Source organism: Ambystoma mexicanum, chromosome 8 (genome assembly GCF_040938575.1).
Source record: "Ambystoma mexicanum isolate Mex_15411 chromosome 8, UKY_AmexF1_1, whole genome shotgun sequence".
NCBI classification, from domain to species: Eukaryota; Metazoa; Chordata; class Amphibia; order Caudata; family Ambystomatidae; genus Ambystoma; species Ambystoma mexicanum.
Window position 1 is genome coordinate 1295653736 of NC_090929.1, and position 16933 is coordinate 1295670668.

At 41.0% G+C, this 16933-nt stretch overlaps 1 protein-coding gene across 3 annotated transcripts in view; it reads left to right on the forward strand.

The window, feature by feature from the left end:
• The window catches only part of CFAP46 (cilia and flagella associated protein 46), a 2698259-nt gene that overhangs the window by 2618771 nt on the left and 62555 nt on the right, over positions 1–16933 (forward strand). For all 3 annotated transcript variants that reach the window (XM_069611407.1, XM_069611408.1, XM_069611409.1), the window contains 2 exons: positions 8101–8237; positions 8992–9072. In XM_069611407.1, coding sequence (XP_069467508.1) covers positions 8101–8237; positions 8992–9072 — 218 coding nt within the window. The remainder of the gene's footprint in view (positions 1–8100; positions 8238–8991; positions 9073–16933) is intronic.

Sequence of the window (16933 nt, forward strand, 5' to 3'; positions counted from 1 at the left end):
TGTGGTAAAAGGCTGAAAAATTATTATTTATTTATTTAGTCGAATGATAATGCTCAAGTGAATAAGTAGATTGAAGTAAAGTGAAACAGAAGTTTGGAGCTGTGACGATTGGTGCGCACTCATATTGTATTATTTTTCTGAAAAGTATTTATATAAAATAACGGTGAGTATTGACAGTTGATTGTGACTAGTCATGATGGAGGATGTTACTGCGCTTATACACTTATGTAGACAGCTGCCAAAACACGCAGTCAAGCTTAAACAGTACAGTGAAGAATGGGTTAAGGGCACGGCACGTAAAAAATATTTATGCCATGGCCACAAGGAGGATCACTGTCCAAAGCAATTTTGCAACACATGACGACATACTTGCACTCCTGCCTTATAGTATGGGAAAGTCTAAGATAGTCATAGCTGTTGAAGTAGATATTCAGACAGCACATTGTCTATCTCATATTGCACTCTGCTGAGCCTGAGGTCAGCTCATGGACCGAACAGCATCCTTGGTGTGGGCAACAGAATGGGCAGCTCCAGATGAAGATGATTATGTTCAAGACACAAAGACGAGAGCAAGAGCACACACCAGAAATCATGTGATAAGATATAAACAACCTGGAGTGGAAGGAGCTTGAATTAGATGGGAAGTAAACAGACGACTTGAAAGTCCAGGAATATCTGCAGAAGAAATCCGAAGATGGAAGAACAGAGGCCAAATGCAGATTTGGGGGTCAGTACTTTCTCTAGATGGATGGGAGGAAGGAGTAGTTATTTGCAGAGTGTGGGTTGTAATTGGTTGCTATAAACCAACTATTGACATTGTGGAGAATGGATGCAAACCTTTATGGCCAAGACTTGCTAAACTACTAACGTGGGTTGAAGACAAAGGAGGGCTCTTACAGATAGTGCTCCTGGACAGTGCAAAGCTGTGTTTCAGAAACAATGGCACAAGAAAAGTGGGAGAGAATCAAAATTGATTGTGGTTGAGTCTTCGATGTACCAGGAAGGAAGGACTGGAAGGACTTTGGGTCCAGAGTTTATACGAAGAAGCCCAGAGATTGGGGAGGATGATGTTCTCTAGTAAATGTCCATGTTCCAGCATTGGTGATTCCTAAAAGTGACTTGAACATTGGTGACTTTGCAAAAGCAGATGCACACCTGAGGAAAAAGAGATCTGCTGAGCTGATAAATAGAATGAAGAGAGAGAACTATTTCTCAGCCAAGTCAATGGAAGCTTTTGATTCCATTCCATATGAACACAGATTATTCAGTCAGACTTCATCGATATTCTAGATATTCACGAAAATCTTCATGCCAAGGATGCAGACAGCAGTAAATACCAAGTGGTTACAGATAACCAGATGGGAATTGTTGCAAACGATTAGCACTACTATAAAGGGGTTCAATGCTATCAAGGAAGAACTGAGAGCCATACGACTGATGACTCTTTAGAATAGATATGTCCTGGACATGATTACAGCTATGGATGGAGGTGTTTGTGCCAAAATCGGAGAATCATGTTGCACATTTATACCTTCTCATGATGACAAGAATGGCACCTTGACAGAGGCTATAACGTTGCTGACGAAGTTACATGTCCAGATGATAAGACAAAGTGGAAGACATTGCTGATGACAGTTGGTTTGAATCACTTTTCTCATGGGTTCCACAATGGATGGCAGATATGTTCAAGTTCCTTGGAGCCCTCATAGTGATGGTTTTGCTTGGATTTTGTGTGATCAGGATAATATTATCACAATATAAGAAGACTGCAAAGAAGGCAGTAGGAATGAAGATCATGATTGATGTCGAATAAGGATGGAAGACTAATGAATTGACAGATGAAGAAATGAGAGCCTATGTGAAGGCCAGCATTCATACACCTGAAGGAACGAAGTTACTGTACCCAATAAACCACAAGAAGTATGTGGGGAGATGGATCTACTGCAGTCCAACTAGACAATGCATGCTTATATCCTGGAATAAAGATAAGTATGTGAAATCAGTAGGATCCCTGACAGGAGTCATAAAGATATGGGTCCCAAAGAAGCATTTCTTCAGAAGAGATGTGAAGGATGATGGGAGAGTGGTCGATAAATCACCCAGAGGGGGCGGGGGTGTAGATGTGGAGCAAAGTATCCCCACTTAAAGCTCTGCCCCATGATGCCTATATGTTTGGTGCCAGAGTGTGAGACACGCGCAGTACCAGTGAGAGCACCTATACCGAAAAGAATCCTGGAAGTAAGATACCCATTGAGAAAGACATATATGCACTCCCGACAATATGATGGCCATTTCAATGAAATCCCAGAGGAAGTGTGAAAAACGAGCAAAAGAGAAGATTGGTGACGTCATGCGAAGCAGAGTTGACATATCCAGAGGAGAGACACAAGAGGGTGAAGAATGTAAGCATTCTATGAAGATCTAAGGAGGAGGTGTTAAACATGAGCAATATTTCGGGCCCAAGATGAAGATGCTCATGCTACAGAAATGATGAAGAAAACATCAAGTCATTTTACAATTGTACAGACACAGTAATGCAAGTAGACAAAGTATTCTTAAGGGCTGGCTACGTAGTGAATAGATTGCGGCGATGCGCCAACATATATGCGTAGAAATGTATAGACTATGGATGTTCCACAAAGCACTTTAGCAGAGTTTGTTCCCAGTAAATAGAGAGGCTTTTTCGGTGTGGCACAGTTGGAAAATGACTTAATATCAGAGGGAGATTCAAGAAGAGCTTGACTGGCTCAGCACCAGAAAGTCAAGGCCACCCTGAGCTGGGATGTTCATGCACTAGCTACAAAACTTGTCAGAAGAACCAACTCCTGTTTGAAGTGAAGAGCTAGAACATTGAAGACGTCAGAGGTTCATCATTTAATAGTATTTCTAATAATGAAAAGCTTTGAAACATGGTCTCTAGTCATGTGGATGGATGAAAATAGATACTGAGTTGAGCTGTATCCAAACCAAGAGACAAAGTATGCCTCTACTCCCTTTTCTTCTTAGGCACAAAGAATATTTCCAAGGCCAATGTTCAAAGGGCTAATTGACTGGCAGACCGCAAGAGTGATGATGGATGACAGGCTAATAAGGTGGGAAGCTATGGTTATGACCAGCCCACCAGCACCTGAGTGCCTGCCTGCGTATGCTAGCGTGTGTGGAATAGTACAGTGGGGTGCAAGGGTGCCAACCAATTGTAGAGAGATGCGTAATAGAGAGTCCTATAGTTTGTATAAACAATGGGATGTTGTGTATTTGATGACGTTTGTAGTGACTTGGACTATAGGAGGGCTTAGTTGCCCCACCTAATGTTAGAGACCCAATCACCTTCTCAACAAGTATGGAACATATACCTAGATATTCCCGTTTAGCCAATCACTTTCCGAAGTAGCTTTTTGTAGTTTGCCACATAAATTGACGTCAAAGATGACAAGTTTGTACTATAAATGCTGTATTTTTTATGCAAATCGCTGAGTGAGGAGGTCGAGAGGATGTTCGTTGAGGTTCGTTGTAACTCCCTGTTTTAGATAATTGATATTAAAACAGACATACTTTCGCAACTTCCTGAGTCAGTCTGTTTATTGATGTTTGAGTATATTCTTCATCTCCATCCATCTCAAAGTATGGCTATCTGATCTTAAAGGGCCTAGTGTTGGGTACCCGGGTTCACCTCATTAAACAACTTACAATGTAATGTCCTTAGTACTAATATTAAAAATGTTTTCCTTGGCTCATAAAAATACAGAGATATAAGCAGAGAGTGAGCTATGTCATGAGTTAAAATCACATTACAAGGATAGCAAACAATTTCTGATCCATATATGTTTTGCCACAATCCTCAATCAATGATAAAAGATGGACAGTCCTCAGATGAAACAGAGTACTCGTTATTTGCTTACAATAAAACCAGTGCATATAATCAGCATTAGGTCCGCTACCGCCGTAATCAATATACCTGGAGACTGACCGATTTTTCATCTCAATAAGGGTACACTGCTCCCTTCGGTACTCCATGTATTTTTCCTTTACTAACTTGATATCTGCTCTGGATGCATTTACTGGAACAGCGTAGCGGCTCAGCAAGCCAAAGATATCAAATATTTTTTGCAGTTTATTCATCCAGTTTATCTTTCTACAGATTTCCAAGGACATCAATTCTTGTAAAAGTGCATGTGGTAGGTGAGTCTCAGTTTGTGCCCAAGTTCTCATCCACAACAACACAGGTTTTAGAGTTATGTGATCTAATATGTAATCCAGGCTTAATTCTTGATGGAGTAAATAGATTGAGGAGCTCCTGGTACCGCAGAATGCTCTGCAAAAAACTATTTTCTTTGACCTGGATCGATTGGGGACTGCACTTCCGCACCATACATACATGGTACGACTGGGTTAGCATGATACATGTCTAATGTTGGTTTGATAGTTAAACTGGCCATATCCAAACCAGATCTATCTATGTATCTCACAGGCATGACAACATTTGTGTCTGGTTTCAATAATGTGGTCTGACCAATTAGCCTTACTGTTAAAGGTCACACCTAAATATGCAAATGTGTATCCACCCAACCAAGATTTTGTCCTGATGCTAAGATGGGGGTCGTTTTTTGGTCTGCGTGCCGAAGGAACATTACTCTTTATATTTATTGACAGATCTATGCTATCCATATATTTAAAGTAAGCATGGATAAGAGTCTGTAATGCTAATGGAGTACATGCCAACAAAACTGCATCATTGGCATAAGACTCTAATGTTTCTCCGTCCAGCTCTCGGTGTGTCATTTGTGACTTTGTTTAGGTCATTTGCCAAATTGCAGAAATATAGGTTGAACAGTAGCGGAGTAAGGACACAGCCTTACCTGAACCCACTTAAGATGTTAAATGTTAAACGAGGGGGATAGTTTTCCTACACTGTCCAACCTTAAGGCTGCTTTCAATCTTGTGTATAAAGAGATAAGTGTTTTCAGAATGGGCATTGGCAAGCCCATAGAAGGTAATAGATACCACAGCTTTTCACGGTTTACCTCATCAAACACTTGGCTAAGGTACATAAACCCCAGGTGAACTGGACAGCCATAACCTTTAGTGTACTTGTCTAGGAGCAAGCTAAAGTTTACAACTTGCTGTACCGTTCCCACCCCTGCCCTGGAACCAATATGTACTTTACTCTGACAATATGTACTTTACTTTTTCCCATTTTGCTATGCAGGAATAGATCGCCCTGCGCAGCCATTTTGCCATGGCATTGATCAAAGATATTGTCTGGTAGCTACTTGGGCCTTGTTTTTGACCTTTATTAAATATTGGTGTTATTGTTGATTCCTTCCAGCTAGCTGGAAAAGAGTTTCTGGCCAAGAAAGCGTTATAGATTTTGGTAAAAATGGCACCCATATTTGGTGCTCCTTCCTAAATATATCTATCACCACCTGGTCACGGCCAGGGGATTTACCAGGGGCAATGGAGAACAAGGCATCCCTTATTTCATCCACGTGAAACTCATGGAAGTCTCTATAATCTATTGAATAAACTGGAACTAAGCCACTATCTATTTTCAGGACAATTTCATCACACCTTTGTCCAAACAAAAGAAGTGATAAGTCCAAGCTAGAGAAGTGGGAAACTCATTTGAATCATCTCTAGGGGGACGAGTGTTAAATGAAACGATTTTCCAAAAATCCCCTTTGTTAGATTTTGTGGCTGCCTCTTCCAGCTCTTGCCAGCGTTTGATTTTCCATGCCTCCTTGGCATTAAGGCATTTTTGTATAAACGCCCCAACCTAATTAGTGGAGCCTGGGATATACACAGGGACACTGCTGGAAAAACCAGCTGCTTCAGTTCTGCTAGTCAAAATTCAGAAGAAAAGGATGTGTTGGCATTTTCCAGATAAAAACGTTTGTGTTAGGATGTGCTGCACATGATTGAAATGAACCTTCTGCTCTTTACAAGAGTTTGGATAACAAATCCAAACCTTCCAAAAATTAACTTGCAATCATACAGATCAATCACATCTGCAAACTCAACACTAGTCTTTGCAGCTCTTGTAAAGGCAAATGTTCATGTTTGCCAAATAGCCTAGTCACTACACTGGACAAGGGGAGCAATGTTAGGAAGACGAATGGAAAACGATCTTCCAGAATTATGTTTTTGTTCTGCCACAGGTGATTACTGCAAACTATTGAGTGTAGTTACTAAATACAGATACTGGAGCAATTCAACAAATGTACAGATTCATTTTACTCATATATTTCTTTCTCAAAGGCAGCTGCTTTCCACAAGGTCAAAGTAAACTGATTGAGAATTGGAAGTTCTAGCAAGTGATTAATTGATGTGTTCCATGCAACTCTGGTGAAGAAATTGAAAAAGACAGAATATTTTACATTGCTTGAACAAAGGAAAGTGCTTTCAGACGAAGGTGGACATTCTTTGCTAAAACAAGTTTGCCAGAGCATAATGTGCCACTTGACAGGGGACCTCCTCCCTGTAGTTAAGCTCCTATATGTTCATTGCCCATTGGAGCATTCTTTTCTTGTCACCATGCTACTTATTGGAGACCTCCTGATGGCAGGCATGCGTCTGTATGTTTATTCTCCATTGCACTTACACTTGTTACCTGATACATTCTACTGGTAGACAAACTTCTAAATTTCCATTTCTTTTGGAACATTCTTTGCACTTCGTTTGGATGAGACATTTCTGCTCTGAGGATTGAGCACAATGTTGTCCTGAGTTAATTTTGTACCTATGCGCACTAAAGACATGCACAATAAAATAAAATGTTCAGTTACTCCCCAACCTTTCTGCAAGGAACCTGTAAAGTTTATTTGCTGATACTTAAATGTACTGCTGTTTTTAATGTATTTGATGACACATGGATTGGCCACATACTTTCAAATGTGGCATCACCCAAAAGCCATACTGCTTGGTGAGCTGATACCAGTTGGTTTGAAATCTGAAAGAGGCAGATGTGTAGGAAGGCAAATGTAATCATTGTGGTAACGTTTAGTCTTTGTTGACTGGATCTTTCACATTAGCAGTGCCACTGACAGTGCCTTAACCAATTCTTCACGAATAGATTTTTCATCTGATTTTTTTTAAATTAGGTTGTAGAATAAACTGAGCCCACACATTATATTGGAAGAGTGGCAAGGAAAAGATTCAGTTTATTATATTGCAATTTAATGAGAAATAAACCAACAGCATGTCCCTGTCTACACATCCATCAGAAACCCTGGCCCACCGCCGAAACACACCTTTTCATCGAAGAAGTATGCAATGTATAAAAAGAAATTAAGCAAAGAAACTGATCTGATATGGTCTTGGAAAGTTCAGGGAAAGCACCTCCGGCAGCCTTGGGGAGTCCTACCAAGTCCTTCTTCCATTTCTCCTATAGTCCTTTGGCGTCTTTTGATGCACCTGTGCCACCTGACCAAATGTCCAGACTTGGTGGTAACATTGGGGCTGCATGTGACTTCCTATTCCTGCATAGTTAGTGGATTGCTGCTGTTTCACATCCTTGAAAAATTCTCCCTTGTTTGGAAATCTGTTTCCCATGCCATCTCCAAGTACCAAGTACCTTCTGCAATGTCAGTCTATCGTGCCGCAATCCAAAGTTGCTTGGCATCATAGCAATGATAAGGTTCATTAACTTTGGTCTAATGCAAATGTGCCAGAAACCGTAATGAAAACAGTCTCATAATATTGTTTACTTAATGGCAGTCTATTTCTATTTTAAATGTCCATACTGTGTAAGGAAATGATTACTTATCAAAGGAATGGGATAAAGAAACACACATAAAGTGGAATTCTGTATCCGGAGAGGGAAGAAACACAAAATGGTCGAATTCAATTTTGCCACCATAAGCTTAAGGCAGCTAGATTATAAATGGAATAAGGGCCAAGTCGTATGGGATCACTTAACGTGCATGGACAAATGTCTTACACGTGTATTTTCTAAATGCTGGTTCTCGATTTATTATACAAAAGGATAAGTGAACTGAGGTCACCAACATGGTCATTGGGTGCAACCTTTCTTTTTGCTGTTATTCACTTATTTTATATTTCAATTTATTAAAAAACAAATTAATCGTTTTCATCTTTACCCAGCATTCTAGATATATCCCTGGAGAAACCTGTGGAAACTGCAGTCTTGTTGAGTCTTGCTGGTGTTCGCTCAATAATGGCCAACCTTTGGCATACAACTCTGGAGCAGAATGCAAAAAGGCTTTTGAGCTTGACAGACAGTAAGTACCTTCTCTTTCAATGCTAAGACTTATATAAACCTACAACAAGATCGATACGCACACCAAAAGATTCAATCCTGTCACTCTTTTTGTTCATTTGACTCTTCCCTTTCTTCAGTTGTTTTACTTAAAACAATACTCATTTAACTGTTTATTTCGGATTAAACCATCAAACATATACATTTCATAAAAAGCAGAAACTGATACAATCCAATAAATACTTAAAAACAGTTAAAACAAGTTAATGTCAGTTAAAACTCACATTTAGTCAGAACATACAATAGGTACCAAACAGAATGGAGTAGGATTAAAAGTTAGAATAAAGTGCCCCTGTATGTCCTGTATAAGCCTACAGCAAAGGGAGATGGCATTACTAAATTGCATTCATTGCCAATATGGGATCTTTGGCTACTTTCTTCATCTTATTTGTAACTTTGGAAAGTTAAGATCCCATATGGATGAATAATTGCACGTTACCAAAATTAAGTTACTCCCTCTGTCTTTGTGTCAGGGAGTGGCAGACTCTGCTTCTTTCTTTGCATCCAGGTGTGAATAATACTGAAAATCATTTCTAAATGTTGGGTTGGTCATTGTTTACATCTCTCTCATACGGTAAATGCATGGAAGATTTGGAAAATGAGCAATAAAATAAAATAAATGTCCTGATTTAATTGCCTGTATTAACATCAAGAGCATATAGAAAACCTAATAAATATACGGTGAGAAAACTAACTGCACTTGGTTATTCTTTCAGATTTATTAGGCATCGGAAAGACCACTGGCCAGACAGTCCATGATCTTCGAAAGATTGGAATGCCGCAACTATTAGTGAAAAGTAAGCAAAGTCTTATAAAGTATTTTTATTTTCAATATCATTATCCGTTATTTAGCTGCCAGATATGAGCAGAACCTTCATCTAGACACCTGCCACCTAATAATTGTTTGACATGTTAACAAGGACATACCTTTAGTTTAACTTCTAATGGATACCTTCCCCCACAGATTCCTCCTCTTCCGCAGTCACTGCAGCCACAAGGTATAATCGTGCAACAACAAATCTGGCTCCATCACTTCTCCTTTTTATTGTCTCTGGCTGGGAGTGATTTCTCCACACTTTTCCTTGAAGCTGTGGAGCCAGCCCCTTCATTTCTTTTCTTTTGCAGCAACAATGACAAACGTTTTTTAAGTCATCTAGTCACTCATTTTTATTGTAGGTTTCTTTGCATTTTCTCCTCTCATATTTTAAGGCTGCCAGGAATCCCACCACTCCATATCTGTTACAGATTGCTCCTTGTGTCTTCTTTTGTCTGGAAAAAGACCACATCACTGAAGAGTGTGGTTCCTGTCAGATCATGACCATCTAGGTATTAAAGAAGCATGTGGCAAGGTTTATTTAGCCTCTACTAAAGTTGCGCCCCTTAACAAATCTGAATGGTACCCGAAGAAGATTAATAGGTTTGGGCCTAACAGAACACTGGTCACGATCCATTGAGAAGGAATGGAGAAAAAAAGAAGTAGCAGCACCACTATTGCAGATGTAAGTCTTAAACTTCTCATACCCACATTCCTCCTTTTGGAAGTGGCATCAGAGACACCATTTGAAATCATAAAACGATGTGCACTCCTTCCTTTCCGGCTTGACCCTCTACTCCTAAAGATTGGAAATAATTCTGGCAGGCTAAGTTTAACATTTTTGAACATGCCTCAGAAAGCAAAATAACGACTATTCCTTCGGCTCCCCAAAAGTACATTGCTGGAACATTTTGACACTGCTTCTACTTGACCAAGAGCATGAGTCTCGGTGGATACCCTGAAGAGCCATGCCTTTGGGCCTTGCTCTGCATGGTTAGATACCTCCTCCACCACTTTATCATTGGCACCAGTCTCTTCGGAACAGGTGTCTTCGGCACTGAATCCTTTGGCACAGGTGACATCAGTGACCATTCCTTTGGAACTGGTGCGGATAGGGCAGCTGAAGCCATATTTCATTGGTTAGGCAATGAGACCTTTGGTTGCTAGAGGGCTAGATTTTCCGGAAGAATCTTTTGATCAATGCCATTACAGACTCACTTAATTCAAAAGATTGAAGATATCTTCAAGGAAGAGAAAGAGCAAAAGGAGGAGGTGGATGATGATATCTCGTGTGCCCTTGTGCCTATGTCAGCTTTGCCTAGATCTGGACGGCCTGAGGAACTACTTAATGATCAATCTCAAAGTTCCTTGTTACAATTACTGAGAAACCTAAAGGAAGCTAGCAGGCTCATTCTTTGCTAGACACTGGTAAGCAGAGGACTGGATGTTTTGCCATGCAATTTATTTGCCTCAGACAACCTTGCACTTAAAAACGTGCACCTGTAATGCATCATGCACCCTTGCCCCAGGCTGTAATGAAGAAAAGATGTGAAGGGGAAGTCTTCTTACCTTTGATTGCTGGGCTTTGCCCTATAAAAGAGTTTTCAATTTTCCAACTTGCCAGCAACCAAAACTCAGAGGCAGCAGACTTCAAATCTCAGAGTGTTGTGTCTGGGCTGGGGAGGGCAGTGTGTTTGTGTGTGTGTGTCTGTGTGTGTGTGTTTGTGTGTGTGTTTGTGTCTGTCTGTCTGTGTCAGACTGACTATAATATCTTATTTGGGACATGTGACCACTGTCGTGATTTCTTGCTGTGCTACTTTATTAGTTTTTTGTTATGCTAGCTATGGCATGTTTTTTGTTATCTGGCTTGGTTGCACTATGCTATCTTTGCTAATCTTTGCATGCTCATGTTTGGTATGCTGCGCTATGTTATAATACACCATGTCATTTTTTGAAGCTGCAGGGACATGTAATGCAATGCTTGCCTGTTCGGATCTATCTGCTTCGTTTTTTTAGGTAGGAGATTCCCCTACACCCCGCCACACACACACCCTTTTTTGGGCTCTCACTTCCTGCATCTTTGCATCTAAACCTGAAATTTTGAGGGTCTTGTTTTTTCAGGGAGTTGTGGTAGTTATTATATTCATTTTCTATGAAATAAGTCACCACTTCTTTTTATTGTTTACATCATGATACTGGTTTCTGTCATACTAGCTGGGTAGGTCATGTTATGCCGAGTTATATTGATTAATGTTTCATTATGTTGTTTTGCATACATGTCTAAAGTTCAAGCACTTTGAAACAACCATCATGTGGTAGTTAGCACTCACCAATCACCCAAATGAATAACTAAAACCCAAAAGAGGTATTCAATCTATCAAAAGGGCCATAACACCCAAAGTAGGCCCACAATGTAATTTGGTAAAAAGTCCCTACACCCCTGTTTTGACCCAGCATTTGCATGCTGCCTTGTATTTAGAGGCAATGTAACTGCATCCCATGTCGCTAAATATATACACAGTTGGGTTATGCAGATTAACTCACAGAAGAGCCAATCTTCAGCCTAAGAGGAGTCTTGGTTTAGACACCATTATGTCCCAAAGAAGTTCCTAGCCGGCTTCAAAATCTCCCAGGGAGCCCAGTCCAGGGCTTTGCTCCCAAGAGGGGCCACGGATCAAAACCCACCGCATTAAAAAGGGCCCACACTTCCTTCCAGGTTTCCTGTCTGTAGAATTTGCCCGTTTTGAGGCTGTTTGCGGCATAGGGTAATAAGTAGAAGGACGTTGTCTTCCTTTTTTTCCCAGGTCCAGAATGCCACGTTGGCATTGTAGAAGCCCTAAAGGTCTGACTACTTCTGAGCCCAAAAATATCCTTAAATAGTTCTCACTGAAAGATAAAGCTTAGGTTCCCTGAGACCACTGTGGTTGTGATTTGGAACAATGTAAACAATTTGGAACATAAAGGTGTGAAGGGTTCTCACTTTTCAGGGAGGTGTGTACATAACAGATTTGTATATCTGATACACAACACTTTACAGTTTTGTTATGAAAAGGGTATCAAAGGCTGCACAGATCACAATTTCCCTTGCCTGTGAGTCTGTTTTGTTTTACATTCACTTCTGTTTCATGAACATTCTCTTTACTTTGGGTGCTTGGCTGACTAAGGGGCCTCTGAGTGCTGATCGCTGGTTGCATTGGTGTTTGTGTTGTTCCACTTGCATCCCTGACCCTCGGTCCTTTAAGGTGGCCTTATTGTGGCATAAAGTGTTGTACACACAACAAAGCTATGGGGTTTAATCAAAGGCCACAAACCAACTGAACTGAACAGCCAGTATTAAAAAAACGTCATGCTGAAAATGGGCCTAATTAGGAAGACTATGCAAGTGCCTTTCTGCAGTTGAGATCTAGAGAAAGCTGAAACTCTGGAAAAAGTACAAGACAATAGGAGGTATTCCGATCGAAATGGTGGTCCACTACAGTTAACAGGACAGGATGTCAGATGGCAGCAGGGACTTGTGACATAACAGGGCTGGCCTATCTCATTATCTGAAGTGGGGGATCTGTGTTGTCAAGGCCTCCCAAGTATTTACGACCGACAGCCACCAACTACCACTAACTTCAAACAACAAAGAGGCTAATGAAAACACAGTCCAGGAAGCTTTGATCACATGCTGCCCAGGAATGGCAAATGGCCTGGAGGAAGGGGAGCTCACATTTGCATAACATGAAGAGTACCCATTAATTTAAAAAAGACTATCATAAATGTATACATTTTTCTAAGCAACCACAAGTCATACTACATTCATGTATGTTGAATTTTTTAGATAATTTGGTGATTTGTTGAAATAAAATGTGTCCACCTGCGACTTAGGGATATGTAGTGGCAAGCTAAAATGTGTTTCTTGCTGCGCAGAAAATGTCCCGAATCAGAGAATTGGCGTGCTGCTGGAGGGTAAAATGAGTGTGTGGAGAGTAAATGGCATGAGCATAACTATTCTGCTTTTGTAAAAATGGCAGAAAATAGCCAATCACCTGTGCGGACCTGGCTGTCATGGGAGGGACTGTGTAGATCCTTAGCCTGTTTAACGAAACATATTCATTTAATTAATTCCCCTTGGCAGAACACTACAGGGTGTTTTTTGTTAAAATTAAAAATTAACAAAGCTCATTCCCAGTGTGTGTTGAAAACTATACAGTCTAATGTAATTGGGTAATCCTATTTTGCCTGTTAACACACACTTCTTATAGGAAGAGGGGTGTCTTTGTCCCTGAACTGAAATTTAAAAATCTCTAAACGTCATTTTCCCAACACAGGCCTTTAGGTGGGGCCTGAAATCCAAAATTCCTAAAAACCATCCCAATCTTTCTGTCCAGCTTCCCCAAAACAGGCCTTTAATTGGAGGGGTGGTGGGGGGGGGGTTGAAAATCCAATATTCCGAAAAATCCTCCCAGTCTTTCTGTCCAGCTTCCCCAACACAGACCGAAGTAGGGACATGGGATTTGAAAAACAAACTGCTAAATCACCCTATGTTTATTTTAAAAACAGAAATGTGGGTGAAATCATAATTGCACCAATCTGTAAATCAAACTGCTAGCCTTTTAATCATGCAGGACAATCTAAATTACACAGCACTGCATATGCAAATTGATTGTGTTCATTGAACAGTGTGGAATAATTCTGGAAGTGAAATTGGGATAAAGTAAAGTATTGTGATTTGTGTTTTCCCAACTAATTTGTTTGATTTATTTGTGTAACAAGAAGTTTTATTGTGATCCACAAAGAAGGTGGTGTGTGTCATTTTAGAGTGATCACTATTATATATCATTCAAATAAATACAAATATATTTCCTGTACACCGGCCTGGTTCTTGGCTCATTGGTAGCTCAGGGGTAGGTATCCAAGGGGTACGAGATGACACGGAAATAGGGCTGAAGAAATAACTGACATTAAACAGTTTGTAGTGTGACACCATGATTGGGAAGGGAAGGAACCTCCCTGTGTTGAGGGTAGCCTCTCAATAAACTGTTATAAAGCATGCCTTAGTCTTTTCGTAACAGTCAAAGCATAGTGGCCTAACTAAACGTAACAGAGGGGAGTCGAGCAGAGTCTTTGGAGCTGCTGGTGCCTGGTGTTTGGAGCAGAAACTTTTCACTGTTTACATTGAAGTGGGCATTACTCTGCTTAAAACCTGACTCATGTAGCGGAGTCAAGCAGAGTCTTAGGAGCTGCTGGTGCCTGGTGTTTGGAGCAGTAACTTTTCACTGTTTAAATTGAAGTGGGCGTTACTCTGCTTAAAACCTGACTAGCGCTGCGGAGCGGACACGAAGTCAAGCAGAGTCTTTGCAGTCTCTGGAGACTCAGTTCGGAGCCCGGAATCTTAGTGTCCATCATGGCCGCACCTGTGTTCGTACCAAACTGAATGGCCTCCTTCTCCCGACACCTGCTTCTACTCATCTAAAGACGCATGCTCAAGTGCGTTGAGATCTCGCATTGGGAGAGGAAACACGGAGCTCGAGTACGACCGAACCCGAAATGGAGGAAACCGCAAAGAGTGCATCACAAGCGCCAGAGGCTATGCTAACCTGCCAGTGATGTCAGTGTTCGATCTTATCAGCATCGCCTTCGCAGGCTACCCAAGTAAGTTTATCTCGGCCTCTGAGTGCACCTCCTTGCGGCCGATCTAGGCCACTGAAATGCACTGCCGTTACTTTGTTCTTTTGTGGTGAGTCTAACGAGTTTATTAACTCGGGGGAAAAAACTTGGGAACAAACTTTGTGGCTGAAGCTGCCCCTCTTCTTTCCTCCTCCATTTCTATTTACCCTGACCCGTTGCCCGACTGCTCATCTGAGAAGACCTTGGACATTTCTAATGCTGTGTGCGGTCCGATGGCCACTCAGCAACACGCTAGACTGGTCAAAAGCACAGGGAATCATGAGACCGCACATTTAGAGGACTCGACTCGAGTAGCCTAGACATATACAACTACGATGCAGCCCAATGGTGGACACACTTTTGAAATTGTAAACATAAAGAAAGGTACTCACCGAGACCCCATGTTGCGTGTCCTTGCCTGGCAGCTGGCATGGGCTCTGCAGTCCTAAGGAAACTTAATGATAAGACTGTGAACACTGGCCACCCGGCCTTTGAATACAGCTCTCAAGGCTCATTGCCTCTCACAGCTCAGAATTCTACAACAACTATAGCACCGGAACCTTCGGGCATTTCGGCGAAGGCCTTTCCTGTGCAACGTGATGCTGAGCCTGAAATTGACGACGTCTTTCATGCATCCCTGCTCGATGCACTTGAACCTCCCATGTCCTTTGAAAATAACGTGCTGATCATTGAAGTTTCGCCTGAGCTTTCCACCACCTCATGTCATGAATCCAATTGCAATAGAAGAAACTCACTCAACATAGTGAATACGATTCTACAAGACCTTTCTCAATTAAATACAACAAACAAAATGGACAAACGCAAAGTAGAGTGCATCGATACTGGAAAAGTAGCTAATGAAAAGCGACCAAAAACTCCAAAAGATGTTAGTCCTGAAAGTACATCCAAAACAAGGTGGACAAGTGGCCTAAACATACGAAGAAGAGTTGATTCAAGCCCCTCGCCCCAAATGATATGCTCACAACGACGTTTGAGGAAATCAACAATACATCATAAAGGACCCGTGCTCACAAAAGGTCAGCCCATCAGGCTTAGTGAAAACTCTTCTAGTTTAACATCTACTTCTACTGACTCCTCAATCATGGAGCGCGAATATCCAAAAATACGAAAAACCATGTACAGGGCTCGTACAAGGCAAACTGAATGAACAGATGACGTAATAAAAAAGATCTTACATGATGTGCAACCAATCCTGATGTCTACCTTGGCAATAAAAATATCGCCATTTATTAAACTATATGAACAAATAAATGACAACATTAAAGACTTGTCAACATTGGTGGCCCTGATGAATTCTAAAGTGGTAAACCTTGAAAGTGACAACACACTATTCAAATACACCTACCAGAAAATGAATGCTAGGATTGAAAACTCGCTGATCAGCTTAACGGACCAGAAAACAAATTGCAACGTAGAAAAGAGATTGTTTGCTGAGGTGGCAAAAGAAGCCCTAACACTGCTTGGAACGAAAGAACACACAGTGGAAATAAAAGCAAACAGACAAATCAAAAGATGTCATCTCAGCTAAGAGGCTCTGACAATAATCACTGGAAATGAATACATCTTAGACTTGCAAACACCAATTAACGAAGTTCAGGTCACACAGACAAAAAGTAGTCCCGTGGTGCACACAATGCAAACATCCAATGAGATGGTTACTAGTTCTAATAAAGATCATGACCGTCTAAAGAAAAACAAAGTTAAAGACCCCATCAAAAACAAAATCAAGGAGGCCAGCGTTCTGTCACCATCTCAGATGAGACTGAGAGATCCAATCCAGACGGAACTAGCATCTAACACATTGGATGACTCAATCGCAGCATCGGCCATTATTGAAGCCCTAACTATGAAATCTTCATTTGCCAGTGCTGCGCAAAGTTGCAATGAGATCACAAATCTTGCTTTACTTGACCATCAAACATCAAACATTTCAGGAACTTTTGCGGGTCCTAATACAGCCATCCTTGAAGTCGATGGTTTGTGTACTACCACTGAGGACAAAAACACGCCTGAAAATTATTCAATTTTTAACAAAAATGCTTTACCCTCAAATCAAGCTATGGCAAAAAATCCTGAACAAAAAACCCCCAAGAATCAACGCTCAAAAAATCGTCGAAATTGCAACACCTCGAGGAAATTTCTGCGCAATTTAAAAACCGTTAACCAGACGG